Source organism: Rana temporaria, chromosome 4, assembly GCF_905171775.1.
Source record: "Rana temporaria chromosome 4, aRanTem1.1, whole genome shotgun sequence".
Lineage (NCBI taxonomy): Eukaryota > Metazoa > Chordata > Amphibia > Anura > Ranidae > Rana > Rana temporaria.
This window is the reverse complement of record NC_053492.1, coordinates 79,919,563-79,942,397: the sequence shown is the minus strand read 5'-3', so window position 1 is coordinate 79,942,397 and position 22,835 is coordinate 79,919,563. Positions and strand designations below refer to the sequence as shown.

At 42.9% G+C, this 22,835-nt stretch overlaps 1 protein-coding gene across 2 annotated transcripts in view; it reads right to left on the bottom strand.

The window, feature by feature from the left end:
* The window catches only part of LPIN1 (lipin 1), a 275,839-nt gene extending 253,312 nt beyond the window's left edge, over positions 1-22,527 (bottom strand). The window contains exon 1 of one of the 2 annotated variants that reach the window (XM_040348571.1): positions 22,238-22,527. In XM_040348571.1, coding sequence (XP_040204505.1) covers positions 22,238-22,378 — 141 coding nt within the window. In that variant the 5' untranslated portion in view covers positions 22,379-22,527. The remainder of the gene's footprint in view (positions 1-22,237) is intronic. The other variant, XM_040348572.1, reaches the window with a different exon arrangement.
* Positions 22,528-22,835: the final 308 nt, after the last annotated feature.

Below are 22,835 nucleotides of genomic sequence, written 5' to 3'. Positions count from 1 at the left end.
CAGAGCGCGCAGCGGGGAACTGCTGTGCTGGCCGTGTCCCTTGGACACAGCCAATCACAGATTGCCGCGAACGGCCAATCAGAGTGGCAGTTTGCGATGCGATCTGTGCGGCCAATGAGAGATGATCTCATATGTAAACATATGAGATAATTTCTCATTGCCGTTTTACACAGAGACAGCGGTGCTGTCTCTGGAGAGGAGACCGATCTGTGTCTCTTGTTCATAGGGACATAGATCGGTCACCTCCCCCAGTCACCCCCCCTCCACCTACAGTTAGAACACTAATTAGGGTACACATTTAACCCCTTCCTCACCCCCTAGTGTTAACCCCTTCAATGCCAGTCACATTTATACAGTAATTAGTGCATATTTATAGCACTGATCGCAGTATAAATGTGAATGGCGCCAAAAATGTGTCAAAAGTGTCCGATGTGTCCGCCATAACGTCGCAGTCCCAATAAAAATCGCAGATCGCCGCCATTTCTAGTAAAAAAAAAAAAAAAAAAATAATAATTCTGTCCCTTATTTTGTAGGCGCTATAACTTTTGCGCAAACCAGTCGCTTATTGCGTTTTTTTTTTTTTTTTACCAAAAATATGTAGAAGAATACGTATCGGCCTAAAGTGAGAAAAAAAATTGTTTTTGTTTTTTTAAATTGGGATATTTATTATAGCAACAAGTAAAAAATAAAAACCGCACAGGCGATCAAATACCACCAAAAGAAAGCTCTATTTGTGGGGAAAAAAGGACGTCAATTTTGTTTGGGAGCCACGTCGCACGACCGCGCAATTGTTAGTTAAAGCGACGCAGTGCCGAAAGCTGAAATTTCACCTGGGCAGGAGGGGGGTATATGTGCCCAGTAAGCAAGTGGTTAAGCACAATACAATATAACAAATTCAAGTATTATAGAAAAACGATGCTATGCATTCCAGAATCTAAATAGCCATTAGGCAATAAAGTATAATAGTGATGGAGCCCTTTCCCGGGTGAACATACAAATTGACACTGTGAATAAAATTGTGCCATTCCAATTACAAGTCAAATATGTATATACAGCTGTCAAATAATAGTGGGAACCCCTAAAATTAAAACATCCATTATCAGATGTAAAAATTGTTGTGCATAATCAAATTATTTAAATGCAGTCCACATCAAAATATATAAGTGTCCAATTGCGTGTCTCCTTGTTCTTCACCACCTTACTATGTACAGAATGTGAGCACATAACTGATAAAGGGGGATTCCATGCTTGGGTGCTGTAGAGACCCCAGCACTCCCCTGGCAGATTCGGTCTTAATTGCTATTTTAAAAACGACCACTTGGTGTCACTATTTCCATGCAATAGCCATCCCTAGTAGTATGCTTCATATGGATCTGTAGTAAGATCAACCAGTGTAATTGTGTTTATTAGAAACGAACCATATATATGAATATTATACACATTATGCCTTGTGTTCGTTTAAATTTTATTATGTTTTGCATTGTTAATAAGCATAAGTGACATACAGGATAGTGCCATAAATATTAAAGCAGTATTAAGCCCCCCAGAAATATTAATATAGCAACGTATCAATTCGTAGATGTGGTGGCTGCATTCATTTACTTTATATATCTTACTATGTTTTGTATTGTTATAAAGCATAAGTGTCATAAAGGATAATGTCATAAATATTAACCCAGTATTAACCTCTCAAAAATGTATATATTGTAGCTTATCAACCCTTATGCCGCGTACACACGACCGCTTTTAATGTCCTAGAAAAAACAACGTTTTTCTCAACGTGATTCTTGTCAAGCCTGCCTTGCCTACACACGATCGTGAAAAAAAAAATGCAAAGCGCGGTGACATACAACACGTACGACGGCACTATAAAAGGAAAGTTCCATTCGGATGGCGCCACCCTTTGGGCTGCTTTTGTTGATTTCGTGTTAGTAGAAGTTTGGTGAGAGACGGTGAGAGACGATTCGCGCTTTTCAGTCTTCGTGCTTTTCAATCTGTTAGGGCCCTTTCACACGCACGGACAAACGGTCTGTTTACTACAAGTCCGTTTACGGACTTGTAATGTATCCCTATGGGATTGCAGACGTTAGCGGATGATGCATCCGCTAACGTCCGCAACCATCCGCGTCCGCAAAGATCCGCTTTTGCGGACGGAAGAAAACCTTATTTTTCTTCCGTCCGGCGGAACGGATCGGATGAATACGGACACACGGTCCGTATTCATCCGATTCCCCATAGGGGAGAGCGGAGGAGAGACAGGGCGGTCTCTGCACTGTGTGCGGGGACCGCCCTGTCCGCCGACAGCTCAGCGGGGATTTACGGAGGAATCCCTGCTGAGCCAAACGGGCTAACGGAGCGGATCAATACGGATCCGCTCCGTGTGAAAGAGCCCTTACAGTGTGACGAATGTGATATCTCCATTACAAACGCTAGTTTTACCAGAACAAGCGATCCCGTCTCATAACTTGCTTCTGAGCATGCATGTTTTTTCCCGTTGTTAAAGCCCACACACGACCGTTTTTCACGACATGAAAAACGACGAGAAATATCAGAGCATGTTCTACATTTTTAATGGCTATTTTTCACGATGAGAAAAATGCTCTGGAGGCTACACACAAAGGGCCAGATCCACAGAAGAATTACGCCGGCGTATCTAATGAGAGGCCGCGTAATTTCAAAGTTCCTGCGTCGTATCTTTGTTTTGTATCTACAAAACAAGATACGACTGCATCTGGGCTCGATCCGACTGGCGTTCGTCTTAGTACGCCGTCGGATGGTAGGTGCATTTTTCCGCCGGCCGCTAGGTGCCGTTTCCGTCGAATTCCGCGTCGAGTATGCAAATTAGCTAGATACGGCGATCCACGAACGTACGTCCGGCCGGCGCATTTTTTTACGTCGTTTCCGTAAGGCTTTTTTCGGCGTATAGTTACCCCTGCTATATGAGGCGTATCCTATGTTAAGTATGGCCGTCGTTCCTGCGTCGAATTTTGAATTTTTTACGTCGTTTGCGTAAGTTGTTCGCTTTGCGTAGAATGACGTCATCGTCGTAAACATTGGCTTGTTCCGGTTTATTTTCGAGCATGCGCACTGGGATACCCCCACGGACGGCGCATGCGCCGTTAAAAAAATACGTCATTTACGTCGGGTCACGACGTGTTAACATAAAACACGCCCCCATCACATACATTTGAATTGCGCGCCCTTACGTCTCCAAAGTTACACTACGCCGCCGTAACTTACGGCACAAATTCTTTGAGGATAAGGAAAATACGCTGTAAGTTACGGCGGCGTAGTGTATCAGAGATACGCTACGCCGGACGTAGGAATGCTCTGCGCTACGAGGATCTGGCCCAATATGGCATTTTCTCATCATGAAAAACAGCCGTGTGTACACGGCATTAGATGTGATGGCTGCATTCATTTTTAGTTTTTTTTTTCCCCCTTTTGTTTTCACATGGTGATCCGGCCAGTAAGTCTGTTATTTTCAACTTTCTTTTCACAGACCAAGCAGTGCAGGAAAATTGGGTGCTCACAATGAGTAAAACCTTTATCCCCAAAAAAAAAAAAAAACTGGTTGCTGTAACTGCCTAAAAAGATTAGCTGGAATTTGACTTAACCACTTCAGCCCCGGAGGATTTGGCTGCCCAATGACCAGGCATTTTTTTGTGATTCGGCACTGCGTCACTTTAACTGACAATTGCGCAGTCAAAGATAATGTCTGCCCCCAGTTACATCAATGACCTAGTCTCTAAATACCAACCCAATCGTTCTCTTCGTTCTTCTCAAGACCTCCTACTCTCTAGCTCTCTTATCACCTGCTCCCATGCTTGTCTCCAGGACTTTTCCAGAGCCTCTCCAAGCCTATGGAATTCCATACCCCAATCTCTCCGTCTATCTCCTTCTCTATTAGCTTTAAGAGGATCCCTGAAAACCCTCCTCTCCAGAGAAGCCTACCCTGCCCACACCTAACAACTGTATTTTCATTTGAATCCATATGATCATCTCCCACAGCTAACTACCCTTTGTGCCACTTGACCCTCCCTTCTAGATTGTAAGCTCTAACAAGCAGGGCCCTCTGATCCCTTTTGTATTGTATTGTATTGTGACTGTACTGTCTACCCTGATGTAAAGCGCTGCGCAAACTGTTGCCGTTATATAAATCCTGTATAATAATAATAATGTCCTTTTTTTCCCACAAATAGAGCTTTCTTTTGGTGGTATTTGATCACCTCTGCGGTTTTAATTTTTTGCGCTATAAACAAAAATTGAGCGACAATTCTGAAAAAAAAGCAATATTTTAAAATTTTTGCTATAATAAATATCCCCAAAAATATATAAAAAAATATTTTTTTTCCTCAGTTTAGGCCGATATGTATTCTTCTACGTATTTTTGGTAAAAAAAATCGCAATGAGCGCATATTGATTGGTTTGTGCAAACGTTATAGCATCTACAAAATAGGGGATAGTTTTATGGCATTTTTATTATTATCATTTTTTTACTAGTAAGTTACATAGTTACATAGTTAGTCAGGTTGAAAAAAGACACAAGTCCATCCAGTTCAACCACAAAAAAACAAACAAAATAAAAAACACAATACAATCCCATACACCCAACTCCATACCCAGTAAGTGCGGCGATCATCGATTTTTATCGTGACTGATATTGCTGTGGACACATCGGACACTGTTGACACTATTTTAGGACCATTGTCATTTATACAGCGATCATTGCTATAAATGCACTGATTACTGTGTAAATGACACTGGCAGGGAAGGGGTTAACCAGTAGGGGGTGAGGAAGGGGTTAAGTGTGTCCTAGGGAGTGATTCTAACTGGGCTACAAGTGACATGACTGTATTAACTGCTCCCAATGATAGGGAGCAGTGTTCTGTCACTAGGCTGAACAGGGAAATGCCTTGTTTACATAGGCATCTCCACGTTCTGCATCTCTGTGACCCAATCGCGGGACACCGGCGCACATCAAATCCGCAGATCCCGCGGGCACGGTCCCGGAGCCTGCGCTAGGCTGCAGATTCAAAAGACGTACTTGTGCCATTCTGCAGACGTAAATGTACGTTAGGCAGTCGGCAAGCGGTTAAATTTGTCAGTGCACCATTACAACCTTCCTGCCACCGGCGTCCTAACAGTCAATGACCTCATCGGTTAATAAGGAGAACATTGGGGGTCTGCACAGCATCCTTGTTTGCACCTCCCCTCCCCCTCTTTATCAGCACTGGGATCACATTAGCTGAGTGAGGGAGAGAAACATTGGAATACTAGTCAGTACCAGCGTGCAAAAGTGTGTTATCTTTGGAAGAATAATGTTGGATGGCCCACGTGTGTGGATGTTGCAGTTTTTAGTAGTTTCATTTTCAACATTTTAGAATGGGGTGCCTTGAGATTGTGTGCATCATTTTAAAGGGGGCCTTGACTCAAAAAAGTGCTCTGGATCACTGTACTGTGAGTGCAGGGGGAGAATCCACGACTCCATATTCACAGGTAGTAAATTGAATGATGCAGCTCGTCATTCAACCCCAAAGGGGCTCTGTCTGGGATATGTACTAGTTATGTGCCGGACATCACCATGTTAGGGTGAAGGCAGGTGCAGTCTACTTTCTCCACTGCAGGTGAGGTTTGATCACAGCAGCATTGCAGTTCGAGGGGAAGTCAAAAGGAACACTGTTCCTCTATGGTTTCCTGGGGGAGCTATCCGATTGGACGCTGCTGGCCCATGTGACTCTGGTGGCCATCTTGGGTAAAGCAGAGCCTATTTAAGACCCTTGCTCCCAGGCTTGGCATGCATTTTGCATGTGGGTAGTGTAGGGACAGGTCACCCATCTGACAAGGATAGTAATAGCTGGAGGTCACTGGGGGAGCTATCCAATTGGATGCTGCCGCCCTATGTGACTCTGGTAGCCATCTTGGGTCAGGCAGAGTCTATTTAAGCCCTGATTTCCAGGCTTGGAGCGCAATTTGCATGTGTATGGTGTAGGGACAGGTCATCTGTCTGATAGGGATAGTTACAGAGGTAGGGAGAGGTTCTTGACAAGTAGGGAAAGAGCAGGAACACGCTATCCTTTCTGAAAAACTCTCCCATTTGGGTGTAGACCGACCATGCCACATTCTATCCCTTGAGACAGACGCTGTCAGAGCATCGGAGACCTGTTGCTACCATGTTCTTTGCAACATCCTGTGAGTGCTCCAGGTTGGGTTGCCTCCCCACTGGGTAGTTGTGTTTGCTTGGATTCTACTATACAGTTCTGTTACTGCATCTGGTCTCCGAATGTTTACTGCCGCTGCACCATGCTGCACCTCCCCACTATAGGACAGCACCAGAGAGGAGGTAAGTATTGTAATGAGAGCAGTTTTTTTTATATTTTAATGTGAAGCTGATGTTGGGCATTAAGGTGATGCTGGGCGGGCTTTTTATTCATTGCATCTGACCAAACAAATGATACATTAAATATTTAGGCAAAGCATTTAGCATGCTTGTATATCTGTGGAAGGCCTTCATGTGGCAGCATCATGGAGGTCCCATTCACAACATATTACTGAAAACAAAAGAATGAAGGTTGCATCAGCACCACTGCCACCATCTAGAAAGAATAACGACAGGTCCCAAAACATGAGCTTCGCTCAGGGACATGCAGATATCTCTCTATCCACTATTCTTGGAGAGAAAGCTGCTTGTTTATGAATACCTTTATGGTGCTTTTATTGCGACAGTGAATTTTACGGCTTTAACAGAGTTGCAGTGTTTGCTGGATATCATTAGTAGGTCACCTTATTCCTGGAGTTGCTTTATGTGACGGTATTAGTATGATATCCCCGTCAAAGATTCCCTTCTTCCCATAAAGAAAATCACCCAATATTCCATGAGGAGGAATATTCCTGGAATCGCCCAATAAGCCACACATGAGCCAAGCTTACTGCTGGAACAAGACAGTTTAATGGCAGCTTGCTGCTGGTATATATGCAGTTTAAAAGCTAAATCCTCAATCAAGGAACAATGAAATCTCCACCCCCTTTCCACACACAGTGGGGGCTCCCATACAGATTATAGGCAGACACTTCGGAGTCGACCCTGAAAACATTTCTTTAGATAATGACATCAGTGAAGGTAATTACTAGTTGTAACAGAATACATTATCTAGACAGCTTGGCCCCACATATAGAAGAGATAATTACCACAATGAAGCAATCAGAATAATTAACATGAGCCACTTCTAATCACAGTAAACAGTAAACACAGGTCTTCTTCACACAACACAATAGATCAATAAACCTTTCAACAGAGGAATGAGTCACACCTGAAATCACCTGTTACCTCTAACACACACACACACACACACAATTACTATCAGGGAGAATTACACTGAAGCATATCCTTCACAATGGCCCCCCTTTTTCTCCCTGCTCCGGCAACCCGGTTGGACCTATCCTGGTCCAGTAGGGTTGACGGGTTCAGAGCTTTTAGTCTGTCTCAGGTATGCCACCGGGTCGTCAGATCACACGCCGGTCAGTCCCCAAGTCTTTGTGCGATCTGCAGAGTCACCAGAAGTCATTGTGAAGACGGCGAATGGGTCTGTGCGCCGCCGTCTAGGTGTCCCGCTATGGGAGGGGGCAGGTTATGGCTCTGAAGTGACAATCACAGGAGATTCATAAAAAGAAAAATTGATATTTGTTGAAATGCTGTAGCACTGGTGCTCAGAGTCCGGGGGGGGTTGGATCAGTGCCCCATAGGGCCAGCCACCCCCTGCTCCCTCCGCAGCCGCCGGTTCTCCTCTTTGAGCTTCTCCAGCTCCCTCTCCAATTCATGGAGCCTGGGGGGGGGTCGGCCTGCTGTGACCTCAGGCGGTTGTTCTCCTCCTTCATGCGGCTTATGCACTCCTCCAGCTCCATGTACTCACGGATCAGCTCCTGCTTGCTCATGTCCTGCAGGCTCTCCACGTGGTCCTTCATCATCAGGAACTGGGTGGTGGTGTAAGAGGCCACCGGTGGGCCCTTGGCAAACATCTCGGCCCGCATCTGGGACGCCCGCTGCGACTCCCTCTCCTCCAGTCGCTTCTTCTCCTCCCAGGTCAGCTTGTTATACGGCTTCCAGGACCTCTTCTTCTTGGAGGGTAGCCGGCGGTGCCTTTTTCTGCCCAGCTCCCTCCAGGGCCCCTCCGGCTCATGGCTGTCGCCCATGACCAGCTGACAATGGTGTTCCCTGTTGTCCGTAATAACAGATTGTACCATGAGGGCTTCATAAGGGGTGCCCAATGGTTCTTCCTGACCCAGCTCCTGGGGATCCCAAGCCGAGTCTACACAATAGGCTGCTGCTGGTGGGCGGTACCCAGGTTGAGACCAATTTGACCTGGTGTTGTCATTCAGGGGGCAATTCTGCTTGAAGTGACCCAGCTGTTTGCACCGGAAGCAGCGTTGTTCGTTGTCCTCCTGGCGTGGATAGCGAGGGCTAGATGTCACCGGTCTGTTAGGAGGTTGGTATCTAGCGGCTGGTGGGTGTGAGGGCACCGTTGGTCGTGGAGGTTGTACCTGTGGTGTGACCTGGTTCATCTTGCGAGTATCCGCATATTCATCCACCAACTTAGCGGCCTCTGGTAGAGTCATGGGCCTGCGATCTCTCACCCAGTCTTTGACGTCCGTCTGGATGTGATTGTAAAATTGCTCCAGGAGCATTCGTTGCAAAATGTCCTCTGCGGTGGTGGCCTGGCTGCTGTTAACCCAGTTAGAGGCCGACAGGGATAACTGGCATGCCCATTCCGCGTAAGAGTCTTTCGTGGTTTTGCGTGAGTCCCTGAACTTCTGTCGGTGGGACTCTGGGGTTACTGCATAACGAGCCAAGAGCACTTCTTTAACCCGGGCGTAGCTATGGATATCCTAATCTGGCACGGTCCGGAAAGCATCAGAAGCTTTGCCTGACAGTTTGCCTGACAATATTGCAACCCACTCTCCTCTAGCTATTCGGTGCAGGTTACATTGTCGCTCAAAATCTGCCAGGTAGTTATCAATCTCACAGTCCTTTTAATCAAAAGCTTTAAAAGCGCTAAACGGTGTCTTCCAGTGTCTGCTTGGAATCCAGGTGTAAAGGAGAGTAGAAGGGAAAATCCCGCTGCTGCCAACCTGTTTTGACGGTATTAGTATGATATCCCCGTCAAAGATTCCCTTCTTCCCATAAAGAAAATCACCCAATATTCCATGAGGAGGAATATTCCTGGAATCGCCCAATAAGCCACACATGAGCCAAGCTTACTGCTGGAACAAGACAGTTTAATGGCAGCTTGCTGCTGGTATATATGCAGTTTACAAGCTAAATCCTCAATCAAGGAACAATGAAATCTCCACCCCCTTTCCACACACAGTGGGGGCTCCCATACAGATTATAGGCAGACACTTCGGAGTCGACCCTGAAAACATTTCTTTAGATAATGACATCAGTGAAGGTAATTACTAGTTGTAACAGAATACATTATCTAGACAGCTTGGCCCCGCATATAGAAGAGATAATTACCACAATGAAGCAATCAGAATAATTAACATGAGCCACTTCTAATCACAGTAAACAGTAAACACAGGTCTTCTTCACACAACACAATAGATCAATAAACCTTTCAACAGAGGAATGAGTCACACCTGAAATCACCTGTTACCTCTAACACACACACACAATTACTAGCAGGGAGAATTACACTGAAGCATATCCTTCACACTTTACACACATGCAGGGCTGCTGTTAGAAATCACAGGGTCCCGTACAGCCTACCTGGCAGGGCCCCCCCCCCTAAAATATATATAAAAAAACATTTTCACAATAAATATACTAAAATCATTCTTCGCAGGTACACAGATAGCAGAGAAGCTGTGTGAATTAGCCCTTTTTTAAATAGTTTTCAACATTTTTTACCAAAAACATTTTATAATTTTTTTTTTAAATAAATAAATTATTTTATTTTACAATGTTTACAAATTATTTTTATACATTTTTTTATTTTTTTTCCCACCATGAAGCCGGCAGTCTGTGTCTTTCCCTGCAACAGCTAAAAGTCAGCGGGAGGGTTTTCAGCTGCTGCCAAGAGCCGCACAGGGCATCCTGTAATTTCCCCTCCTTCCCTCTGGTGTTTGGGTCCCCCTGTGTGTCCAGGCCCCCTACAGGAGGACTGGTGGTCCCCCCTATCAGCAGCCCTGCACACATGTGATTGCAGAGATGCTCTGGCTGGCATGTCTCTAAGTGGAGAATATTTGTTGAACAAGATGGGTAAAACGTCATTCTGTGCGCTTTGAAATATTCTTACCATTCTAGATACTTTCAAGTTTGAATGAGACGAGTTCCTGTACCTTGCCACATATACGCCACCATTTTCTCCTCTTCCTGTTCTTATTATAGCAAATGACTCCCATACACTTACATATAGATAAAAAGCCTTAATGTTAATGGACTTCCAAGTGGCTAATAAGTACATCAATTTTGTTTCTATTTTTGACCATTTTCTATCCTAGTCTCATTTTCTTTATATCTTTATATAGTGCACTTTGCTGACAGATTACTTTACTTTAATGAACAGCGCTGTCTTATTTTTTTATTCTTGGAGTATTTAACAGCTTTACATATGAAGGGGTCCTCTAATCTTGAGATCAGACTTATAGACCTACAGTGCCTTAAAAATTTTCTGCATTTTGTCATGTTACAACCAATTCCAAATACATATAGCCAGATTCACGTAGATCGGCGTATGTTTAAGCGGGCGTAGCGCATTTGCGTTATGCCGACGTAAAATAGAGAGGCAAGGCCAGTATTCACAAAGCACTTGCTCTCTAAGTTACGTCGGCGTAGCGAAAATGGCCCGGCGTAACCCCGCCTAATTCAAATTAGGCAGGTAGTGGGCGTGCTACATGTAAAGAAACCGTGACCCCATGTAAATGAGGGCCGTTGGTTCGGCGCATGCGCGCGCATGCTCAGAATCACGTCGCAAATACTCAATGCTTTCGACGTGAACGTAACCTACGCCCAGCCCCATTCAAATACGACGGCTGTTCCATCGTCCATACCTTGCATGGGCTGCGCCACCTATAGAGGTGTTTTATCTTTACGCCGGCGTATGTCTTACGTAAACGGCGTAGCTTACTGCGACGGGCTTACGTACATTCGTGAATCGGCATATCTTGCTCATTTACATATTTGACGCGTAAATCCACGTACATGCCCCTAGCGGCCAGCGTAAATATGCAGCCAAGATACGACGGCGTAGGAGACTTACGTCGGTTGTATCTTGGCAACAGTGAGGCGTATCTCAGTTTAAGAATGCGCGCAAAGATACGAAGGCGCTCATTCGGACTTACGACGGCGTATCTACTGATACGCCGTCGTAAGTCTTTCTGAATCCGGCTAATAAATGTCTTTTATTGGGATTTTATGTTATAGACCAACAAAAAAGTGGCACATAATTGTAAAGTGGAAGGAAAATGATAAATAGTTTTCAATTTCTTTTTTACAAATAAATATGTGAAAAGTGTGCCATGCATTTGTATTTAGCCCCCCTGAGTCAATACTTTGCAGAACCTTTTGCTGCGATTACAGCTACAAGTCTTTGGGGATGTCTCTACCAGCTTTTCACATCTAAAGTGTCATTTTTGCCCATTTTCCTTGCAAAATAGCTCAAGCTCTGTCAGATTTTTTGACCGATGGACTTACACACAGACGATCGTTTTTTTATCCATAGGAAAATTTTAAAACACGTTCTATTTTTTTTCACCGATGGAAAACAAACCGATGGGGCCCACACACGATCGGTTTGTTCGATGAAAACGGTCCATCGGTCTGTTTTCATCAGACAAACCGATCGTGTGTACAGGGCTTAAGTGTCAAACATATCAGTAGTGATTTAAGGAGCTTAATATGTTCAGTCTGGAGGAAATAAGAGAAAGGGTAGACATGACTGAGACCTTTAAATACATCAAGGGGATGAATAAGGTTCAGGAGGGCAGTTTTTTCAATATGAAACCAAAATCAAGAACACAGGGACATGACCTCCAACTAACTGGAGGAAAGTTCAAAACTAATTTGAGAAAACATTGTTTTACTGAAAGGGTAGTTGATGCTTGGAATAAACTTCCAGCAGAAGTAGCGAGACAGTCAACAGTATATTGTTTCAAACATGCTTGGGACAAACATAGATCTATACTCAGACAAAACATAAAAAAAAAAAATGGGAAGACTTGATGACTACTCAGTCTTTTTCTGCCGTCACTTTTCTGTGTGTCTGTGTTTAGTGCTCTTAATTGAGACAAGTACACACCATAGAGGGATATTCTTTGTTTATATTTCATGTCTGAGGTTTACAACCTCAGCATTGCTTTACATTTTCAGTCAGAAAACACAGTCTACCTAATAATATGTAAATATAGCTAAAGTATTTTTTTACTACTTTTGGATTGGAAACATTTTTGATTTTCCTTTACATATTGTCTTACCGACTTGTCCTCTGCATTGGGCTCCCGATACATTAATTAAAATATCTAAATAAATGTATATTAAATACAGCCATTGTAAGTACCCATGATATGTCTTTTTATTAGGTTTCAGTAATTCCTGCTCTTTAGCAGATGTGTGGGGGTGCCATCTAAAATGCAGCATATTTTAAGGTGCACAAAACCACACAGAACTGTGAAAGCATGCAGTTCCATGCAGGTACCCTGCTGGTGCGTTTTGGAAAAAGGTTCAGGAGCCCAAAGCACCCTCCCCATGTTGAGGGTATTTGGCCTGGTATGATTCAGGAGGGGGGGGGCACTCTCTCGCCCACCCCCTCTTTTCATGAGGCCTGCCAGGTTGCATGCTTGGATAGGGGTCTGGTATAGATTTTGGGGGGGGGACCCCCATGCCATTTTTTTCACATTTTGGCATGGAGTTTCCCTTAATATCCATACCAGACCCGAAGGGCCTGGTATGGACTGGGGGGAACCCACGCTGTTTTTTTCAATGATTTTTTATGTATATTCCCAGGATCCTACAATACATTACAGCCGCAATCAATTTTAAATAAAACATTTTCCTTTAGAAATGTAGTTTTGCTGTGGTGCTGTTATAAACATGCAGACCAAGGGGATCCCCCAGGCACGATATTTAAAGGAATATCTAATTTTTATCGTTTCACTTTAAGCATTATTAAAATCACTGCTTCTGAAAAAAAAACTTTTTTTTTGCATTGATACATGTCCCCTGCAGCAGTACCCAGGTCCCCAAACACTTTTTATGGCAATAAATTGCATATTAGACTTTAAAATGAACACTTGATTTTTCACGTTCGTGTCCCATAGACTTTAACAGTGTTTGCTCGCTTGTTTGCACACATTTTTTGTCTGTTTGCATGTTTTGGTGTGAAATGAACCGGGGGTGTTCAGCTCATCCCTAGTCCAAAGCGTTCACACTTCATGTTTTGTGTAAATAAGGTAAGGCTCTGTGGGGAGGGGGCAGTGCTGTTATGAAAAGGACAGGGGTTTGATATCGATAGAGGACTGTGATGGGATCAGTCTGTGATGGGGGGTCTGTGATTGGGGGGGTCAGTCTGCGATGGGGTCTGTGATTTGGGGTCAGTCTGTGATGGGGGGGTCTGTGATTTGGGGGGTCAGTCTGTGATGGGGTATCTGTGATTTGAGGGGTATCAGTCTGTGATGGGGGTCTGTGATGGGTCAGGTGAGTCTGTAATGGGGGGGTCTGTGATTTGGAAGGTTTAGTCTGTTATGGGGGATCTGTGATTTCGGGGGTCAGTCTGTGATGGGGCGATCAGACTGTGATGGGGGTCTGTGATGGGTCAGGTCAGTCTGTGATGGGGGGTCTGTGATTGGGGGTCAGTCTGTAATGGGGTCAGTCTGTGATGGGGTCAGTCTGTGATGGGGGGGGTCAGTCTGTAATGGAGGTCTGCTATGGGTCAGGTCAGTCTGTGATCGGGGTCTGTGATGGGTCAGGTCAGTCTGCGATGGGGGGTCTGTCATGGGGGGGTCAGTCTGTGATGGGTCAGGTCAGTCTGCGATGGGGGGTCCTTCATGTGGGGGTCAGTCTGTGATGGGTCAGTCTATAATGGGGGCCTCTATCATGGGGGGTCTGTGATGAGGCAGACTGTGAAAACGGGGGATGTGATGTGAAGGTAGGGACTGAGAACATTGATGTAAAAGAGGGTCTGTGATGTGATGTGAAGGGGGGACTGAAGACACTGATGAAACAGGGGTTCTGTGATGTGAAGGGGGGGATTGAGGACACTGGTGTAAAAAGGGGTCTGTGATGTGACTTAAGACACAGATGTGATTTCTGCACTAGCAAAACACAGGTCTCCGCAAGGGCAAAAGAAAACAATTGTTTTCTATGTGTCCTGTTCACAATGCAACAGCGCCCCTGAGTGCTGAGCAGTACGTAGTGGTGCATACAAATTTTAAATGAATTAAATGTATTTTGACATTTCAATAAAGTTGATAAAAAAAGCACAAAGTGTGATGTGTGTAGTTTCTGAAATTCCAGCCAATAAGGCTGTAGTAATGTTCCTGCATGACGTTAGCCCTCCCACTTTACTTGTTTTTGTGTTTGTTTGCTAAATTAAAGTGGGCCGGTCTAGATGAAGTGCAGGGCAAAATTTTTGTCCCAGTCCAGCCCTGGGGTGTGAGAGCATCTGCACACACAGTGAGGTGAAGATTTTATTCTTGAACCCAAGCAGCACAATGTCTTGGGCCAGCCCTTGCCAAGGGAGTGGGTCACTTACAATTTTGCCTAAGAACACATCTATGAATTAAGAATTGTACAAAAACATCCTCCGAGAGCAACTTCTCTTAACCACCCAAAAACAGTTTGGTGAGAGACAATACCTTTTCCAGGATGATGGAGCACCTTGCCTTAAGGCAAAAGTTACAACTAGGTGTCAGGGAACATGGAAATTTTGGGTCCATGGCCAGGAAAATCTCCAGACCTTAATCCCATTGAGAACTTGTGATCAATACTCAAGAGGCGGGTGAACAAAAAAAACAACCAACAAATTCTGACAAACTCCAAGCTTTGATTAGGCAACAATGGGCTGCCATCAGTCAGGATATGGCCCAGGACTAGATTGACAGCATGCTAGGGCGAAATGAAGAGGTCTTGAAAAAGGCCAACACTGAAAATATTGACTCTTTGCATAAACCTAATGTAATTGTAATAAAAGTATTAGACACTTATGAAATGCTTGTACTTATACTTCACTATACCATAGTAAAATCTGACAAAAATATCTAAAAACACTGAGGCAGCAGACTTTGTGAAAATTAATATTTGTGTCATTCTCAAAACTTTTGGCCACGGCTGTATAATGTATTTTTATTTTCAGGCTATATGTTGTCTGTGATATTTGTACACAGATTGTAAACAAGTCAATGATTTCTTAGAACCTCTTCCCTGGGTAGTTACTAAGAAAGTCATCTCAAATGCATTGCCCATTATGGTGTGTTTGACTGAAGCAGAATTTGATCTCGTCTGCATTAAAAACCAACGTAATGCCCTGACACTGATCAGATTCCATGCTATGAAATGCATGGCATAAAACTGTTGTCATAGAAGACACTTTTAAAGGAGACATCAAAATATACAATGTAGACTGTAAAGTCAGAGGCAACAGTACAGGGAGTCCCCGAGTTACGAACATCCGACTTGCGAACGACTCCTACTTACGAACGGGAGGCTTCATGGCCACTTTTCGACAGTGGGCACATTCGATGGAACCTTTTTGACAGCAGGCACATTCTACTGGACCTTTTCGACGGCGGGCACATTCGACGAGACCTTTTCGACAGCGGGCACATTCGACGGAACATCAGAAAACGACGTATCTGACGTTCTGCGCATGTGCGGCCATTTTTTGACGCCGGCACATTCGACGGAACATCGGAAAACTACGTATCTGCCGTTCTGCGTATGCTGTTTTGCCTTACAAACATATTCGACTTAAGAACAAACCTACAGTCCCTAACCTGTTAGTAACTCAGGGACTGCCTGTAATAGGTGATCCATCAGGGGTTGTAAGCGGGACTTCCGCAGGATTAAACTCTTGCACACGGGAGGAAAAAAACACCAATTTTTTTCTGATATGAAATGACATGCAATGTTGTCTATGGAACCATGCACACAGTTGATTAAAGATCAGTAATACAGCGATGAGTACGGAGCCATTTGAGTGCAGTAATTTACTCGCATACACATGTTTACTCGTCTATAAGCATGTTTACGCAAGTATAAATCAGTATACAACAACACTGGCAATGAAGAAGAGTTTTGCTCGTCTATATGCTTATGCACCTTTACACGTCTATATTCAACATTACTCAGGTTTTTACTCACAGACTTTTTGTCAACAAGTAAACATCAGTAAATTATGATGCCTATGTGCAAGGGGCCTAAATAGGCCAGTTTCTTCCATGCTGGCCTCCACCATCTTCATGTCATTGCTCTTGTGATCAGTACAGAAAAGGATGTTAAGAAACTCAATAGGATCTCCAGCACTCTCAAGCACATACCCTACCCAAGGATTCTCAGCTGGTGTTCTGTGATTGGTCCCCAGGGGTTTCACAGCAATCTGTCATTGGAGCAGATTTATATCCACTCCTACAATGGCTTCAATGCTCTGCTTTCCTCAGTTTCCAGGTAGCCCCAGGTAAATGGATATCTACCTGCTAGTACTGTTACATTTGCAGCTGCTGGCAACATCATAGAGGCACGGGATGAGGGCAGTGTATGACACAAATCCGGGAGTGTGAGACAGAAGGGTTGCTCCTGTTTTCAGGTAAGTACTAGCCTCTGTTTGAAAGCCATTCTGTAGAGGATACATCATCTATGTCTAATAGCAGGTGCCACCTGTAGAAATATCAATATAGTGGAACCTTGGTTTACCAGTAACGCGATTAACGAGTGTTATGAATAACGAGCAACTTTTTTTTTTTATTCTGACTCGGTTTGCAAATGTTGTCTCGCAAAACAAGCAGAATTCAAGATAATGGGGTGTGCATCATCGCCGATGGTCAGAGGTGCGGGGGCACCGGTGACACTCGGAATGGTTCAGAGCCGTTTTGAGGCGTTTGGAAATACTCGGAATCGCTCGGAAATACTATGTTCCTGAGTGTTTCTGAACCTTTCTAAGGGTTTCCAAGATCAGCCGAGCTGTCCCCAAGTATTTCTGAGGCTCTCCGGCACCCCCCACCTTTGGCCACATTCATTATTGCATGCTATAGAAGTCAATGCGGAACAAATTATCTTAGTTTCCATTGACTTCTATGGGGAAACTCGCTTTGATATGTGAGTGCTTTGGATTACAAGCATTCTCCTGGAACGAATTATGCTCATAATCCAAGATTCCACTGTATCCCTTCAGCTCTTGTGCTTAGCGCTGACAGCCAACAGTTCCAGCAAAAGTTCCGGGGAGCCTGCAGTAGTCACTGAGGCTGATTGCTGTTCAAAAATGCCAGTTGGACCGATACTCACTATTCCAGAGCTGTTTCAACACGGTGCTGAGTACTCAAAAGTTTAAAGTGATATTCTGGCCAAAACTTTTTGCTTGGTTTGCACAAAGTGAGGAGGAGCTAAAATATCTGTTTTTTTTATTGATGTCAGTGTCCCCACTGGGGAGATTTAACTTCACTTCTTGTTCCAGGAGCAAATTAGAAAGGCTAGATCTGTCTAAAGCAAGGGGAAATCCCTGTAACTTTTGTCCTCACAATTATAAAATGTCAGATTTCCCCTGTACCACAGATAACTATAAAACCAATACAACAGTACTGCACCACTGATAGCATGCCAATGGTCTAACATCACATTATTTTAAATAAAAAATAAAAGAGATGGAACATGTTGGCTGGGTGGCCCTGGACGCTCACCTACTTTTCATTGTGTGATTAATAATGCATGCGTACTATATACATTTTTGTGGATACTGATTTTTTGATTTCCTATTCTTGTTAATTGAAATGACACTAGCACTTTTCCTTATGGTAGGTGTTCATCATATTATTTAAACCAGGGTCTACCCTCACTTAACACTGATGAGGTAATATGAATACATAAAATAATATATATTTTGATAATGGTAGTGTTGTATTTGCCACATGCTTTTGTGATTGGAGAAACGTTTTTATTTTTAAATATTCACTCCGGGTATTAAAATATTTCTTGTTAAAAAAAAATAAAAAAATATTTCAAAGTATAAATACATTTACAATTTACATTAAAGTTTAGTACTTTAATAAACTTTGGTTGATGCCGAGGTTACATTTTTAACTATTTTATTTGAACATATGTGCAGAAGTATGGCTGCATAAAAAAAAAGCCTGTTAATTCCATTAATGGCACCCCAAACACAGCAAGCTGATGCACACAATTTATTTTAATAAATATATATATCAGGAGGGATTCCAGAGCTTCACCTTCCTAATTTTCAGTAGTAAACTTTTCTGACACATTTTGTTTACATGTAAACATCATCATTTTTTGCTAGGAAATTACTTAAAACCCCATAAACATTATAATTTTTTTTAAAAGCAAAATTCCTAGAGCAGTGGTTGCCAAACTGTGGCCCGGATTTGGCCCTTTACTTGCCTTTATCTGGCCCCTGTGACATTATTCCTCCCTCTGATATCAACAATGGGGTATTTTTCCTCTCACTGACATCAATGATGTAACATAAATTCTTCTTCTGACACCAAAGATGGGGTACTATTCCTCCCACTTACACCAATAATGGGGCACTAACCCTCCCACTGACAGCAATGATGGGGCACTATCCCATCCACTGACACCAATGATGGAGCATAAATTCTTCCTCTGACACCAAAGATGGAGTACTATTCCTCCCACTTAGGCCTCGTACACACGATAGGTTAAACAGAGGACCGTTTTCATCGGTCAAAACCGATCGTGTGTGGGCCCCATAGGTTATTTAACCATCGGTTAAAAAAAAGAAAACTTGCTTTAAATTTAACCGATAGATTCCTAACCGATAGGTCAAAACCAATCGTAGTAGGCACAACCATCGTTTAAAAATCCACGCATGCTCAGAATCAAGTCGACGCATGCTTGGAAGCATTGAACTACGTTTTTTACAGCACGTCGTTGTGTTTTACGTCACCGCGTTCTGACACGATCGTTTTTTTAACCGATGGTGTGTAGGCGTGATGGACCATCAGTCAGCTTCATCGGTTAACCGATGAAAACGATCCTTTAGATCGTTCTCATCGGATGGATTGATCGTGTGTACGCGGCTTTACATCAATGATGGGGCACTAACACTCCCGCTGACAGCAATGATGGGGCACTATTCCATCCACTGACACCTATGATGGAGCAGAAATTCAGGAAGTGAGGGAAAATATACAATAGGGACAATAGGGGGTTCTAGTCTTCCCCTACCCCTACTATTTCTGCCTGTGTTGCTGTTGAAAATATACCCTCACTTCCTCACTGGTAAAATACGGTCAGCAGTACAGGAAGTGGAGGTAAATATCTGTAAGGCCTCATGTACATGGATGTTGACATGCTCAAAAGTCTTCTAGCATAACATTTCTGGTGCTTTCCATCACCGGGGGAGTGGATGATGTTGTATGCAACCACTCTATGGCTGAAGATGTCTACGGCTTCTGCATTGTATAGCGTGTTATTTTTTTTTATTTTTTTTTAAGGCTAAGAGATCTAACATAACCCTGAATAGCATTAAAAACCTGCATAGGACCAATAAAACATATCTTACTAGATATTATCTTGTTATAATCTATAGTTTTAAGGCCCATTCACAAAGGGCATGTGCATTTATTGAGCACTGTAGTGCGTTATTTATTTTATTTTTTTAAATAACACATTGCCTTTTCTTTTCCCCTTTTCGACCAGTGCACATAATCGGGGAATGTTAATGTGAACTGGGTGAATATGTCCTTGCATTGAGGTAGTGTTTAGCAATGCAGTACAATGCAGCTTGTCTGATCTCCTTCATAAATATCTTGTTCATAACAACTGCTTATACACTTACCATACTGTTAAAACATCCACAATTTTAATCAATTTTATCAATTAAATTCAATTTAATCAATTAAAAAACACACAGTATATTAGAGATGTGCACAACAGAAAAATACATTTTGTTTCACATTAATTCGTTAGGTTAATAGTTTAATTTCATCATATTTGTTATGTTAAAATGATTCATTTTCAGAATTGGTTTTGTATATTCGGAAATAGTTTTGTATATTCAAATTGATTCGTATTTTCAGGAGTTATTCGTTATATTATGATTTGGCCATTCTGATGGATCCACCTCCATCCATCCCAAACACAAGTAGTAGTAATCATCTTGTTTTACTTTTATATCTTACTGTAACTATTTATTGCAATATATTTCCATTTATATGTATTATATAGTGCATTTTTTTATCATTCACACTCACTAGAATAAAAATGAGTAGATCCGCATCAACTCCGATCATTTGTTATGACCGTATTTTGGATGCTTAAACATTAACTAAAGGCCCAAACTATTGCCTCATGTAATTTGCATGAAGCGGATGAATACGAATTAATTAGTTGTCGTAATAATTTGTTTGTTTTTGATTATCTGAAATCTGTTACTATTGTGATTTGGAAATTCAAATGCATCCAAATCTCCGTAAAATGAAAATGTTGTCCGAATTAAAAAAAAAAAAAAAAAAATTGCATCTCTCTCTCTCTCTCTCTCTCTCCCTCCACACACATATACTGTATATACACATATATAAAATCTATCAAAAACGAAAGTCACTGCACATTGTTTAAATAATATCTGCCCAGGCACTGCAGCAAAGTAGCATTGTTTGATCAATAGAAAGATAGAAAGTGGTAGAGGTACTCATGGGCCTCAAGCAGGAAAGTGTGTCCAAACAAAAAGAGTTTATTCTGTCCAATGACTCGATGGATTGCTGTACGCCTTTGTGAAGGTCTAGACAAAGATGGACTGCAATCCATTGAAAAGTTGGACAGAATGTTTTTTGTTGGAACACATACTTCTGCTCAAGACCCATGGGTGGCTCTTCTACTTAATATTAATTTTAATCTATATTGTAAGTAGTCAGGGGCAGACTGACAACTCATGGGGCCCCCGGGCAACAGAAGAATATTGGGCTCCGGGGCAATAGGAGATTATGGGGCCCCCGGGCAATAGATTATGGGGCCACACAGTATAACACACACAGTATACATACACAGTATACACACAGACACACAATATACACACATAGGGGCAGATCCACGTACATCGGCGCATGTATCTCTGATACACTACGCCGCTGTAACTTACTTTTTTTTTTTTTAATTCTCAAAGAATGCGCACCATAAGTCACGGCGACGTAGTGTAAATTTGGCGGCGTAAGGGCGCGCAATTCAAATGGATGTGATGGGGGCGTGTTTTATGTAAATACGTCATGACCCGACGTAATTGACGTTTTTTTTTGAACGGCATGCGCCGTCCGTGGGGGTATACCAGTGCGCATGCTCGAAAATAAACCAGAACAAGCCAATGTTTACAACGATGACGTCATTCTACGCAAATCCCTATTCGCGAACGACTTACACAAACAATGTAAAAAATTCTAAATTCGACGCGGGAACGACAGCCATACTTAACATTGAGTACGCCTCATATAGCAGGGGTAACTATACACCGGAAAAAGCCGAACGCAAACGACGTAAAAAAATGCGTACATTCGTGGATCGCCATATCTAGCTAATTTGCATACTTGATGCGGAATTTGACGGAAACGCCACCTAGCGGCCGGCGGAAAAATGCACCTACGATCCGACAGCGTACTAAGACGTACTGTCGGATCGATCCTTCATTCCGTCGTATCTTGTTTTGTGGATACAAAACAAAGATATGACGCGGGAACTTTGAAATTACGTGGCGTATCAATAGATACGCCGGCCTAATTCTTTTGTGGATCTGGCCCATTGTCTGTATAACATATCTCAAACCCATTTTCAGAGCTCCTTCAGGTCTGTAATCACACAATATAAGACATAGATTATTACAGTCCATCTTGCATGTATCAATATTGGATACACACACTGAAATTTCTATATGTTGTCAGCACATACGATACAATGAAAAAAAACTAACAGAAAATCATTTTAAAATCCTTAAGCAGCTACAGTAAGTACGGTATATTGCAGGCATTTGCTACAGTTACAATAGCTGAATGAAGAAAACATTACCCAAGACCAGTTGTACTCCAAGCCCAGAGGAATCCCAGCTAGGGTCAATCTCTTGTCTTCTAAGTGATCCTCGGGAAGGCAGTCTTGTTTCCCCTTTTCTAGGTGATCTTTGGAGACATCTTCTTCAGTATTAACATCCATCCCCAGAGAGCCTATAAAGTGGTGAATGTGGGCTAAAATCTCCCCACTTTGGTGTGGATAACCAGCATTCTGTGCAGAAGAGACGGCTTTGGACAATGCGATCTGTGGCTAAACCTATTTACACTGATCATGTTTGCTTGCTAATTTTACCTGCACAAGTTCTTGGAATGGCAGCTAACTTAGAAATCTGAGACAGACGTCCAGCTTACTCTTTGACTCCTGAAGTATTCCAGGCCAGGAACCAGCTCGAGTTCATACACAAAGCCTGCTCCAAGACATAAACTCAGCTACCCTATCTCCTCTCTTTAGTCTCTCCAGTGACTGAAAAGCTGTTTGACACATGGAGCGTTAAAGTGCACCTGTCTGACTTGCACCAATCAGAGACAATTCTCTAACTCTGTCCCTTGGTTGGAAGAGCTGATGTGGGATGATGAAGAAGAGAGGTTTTCCATTATAA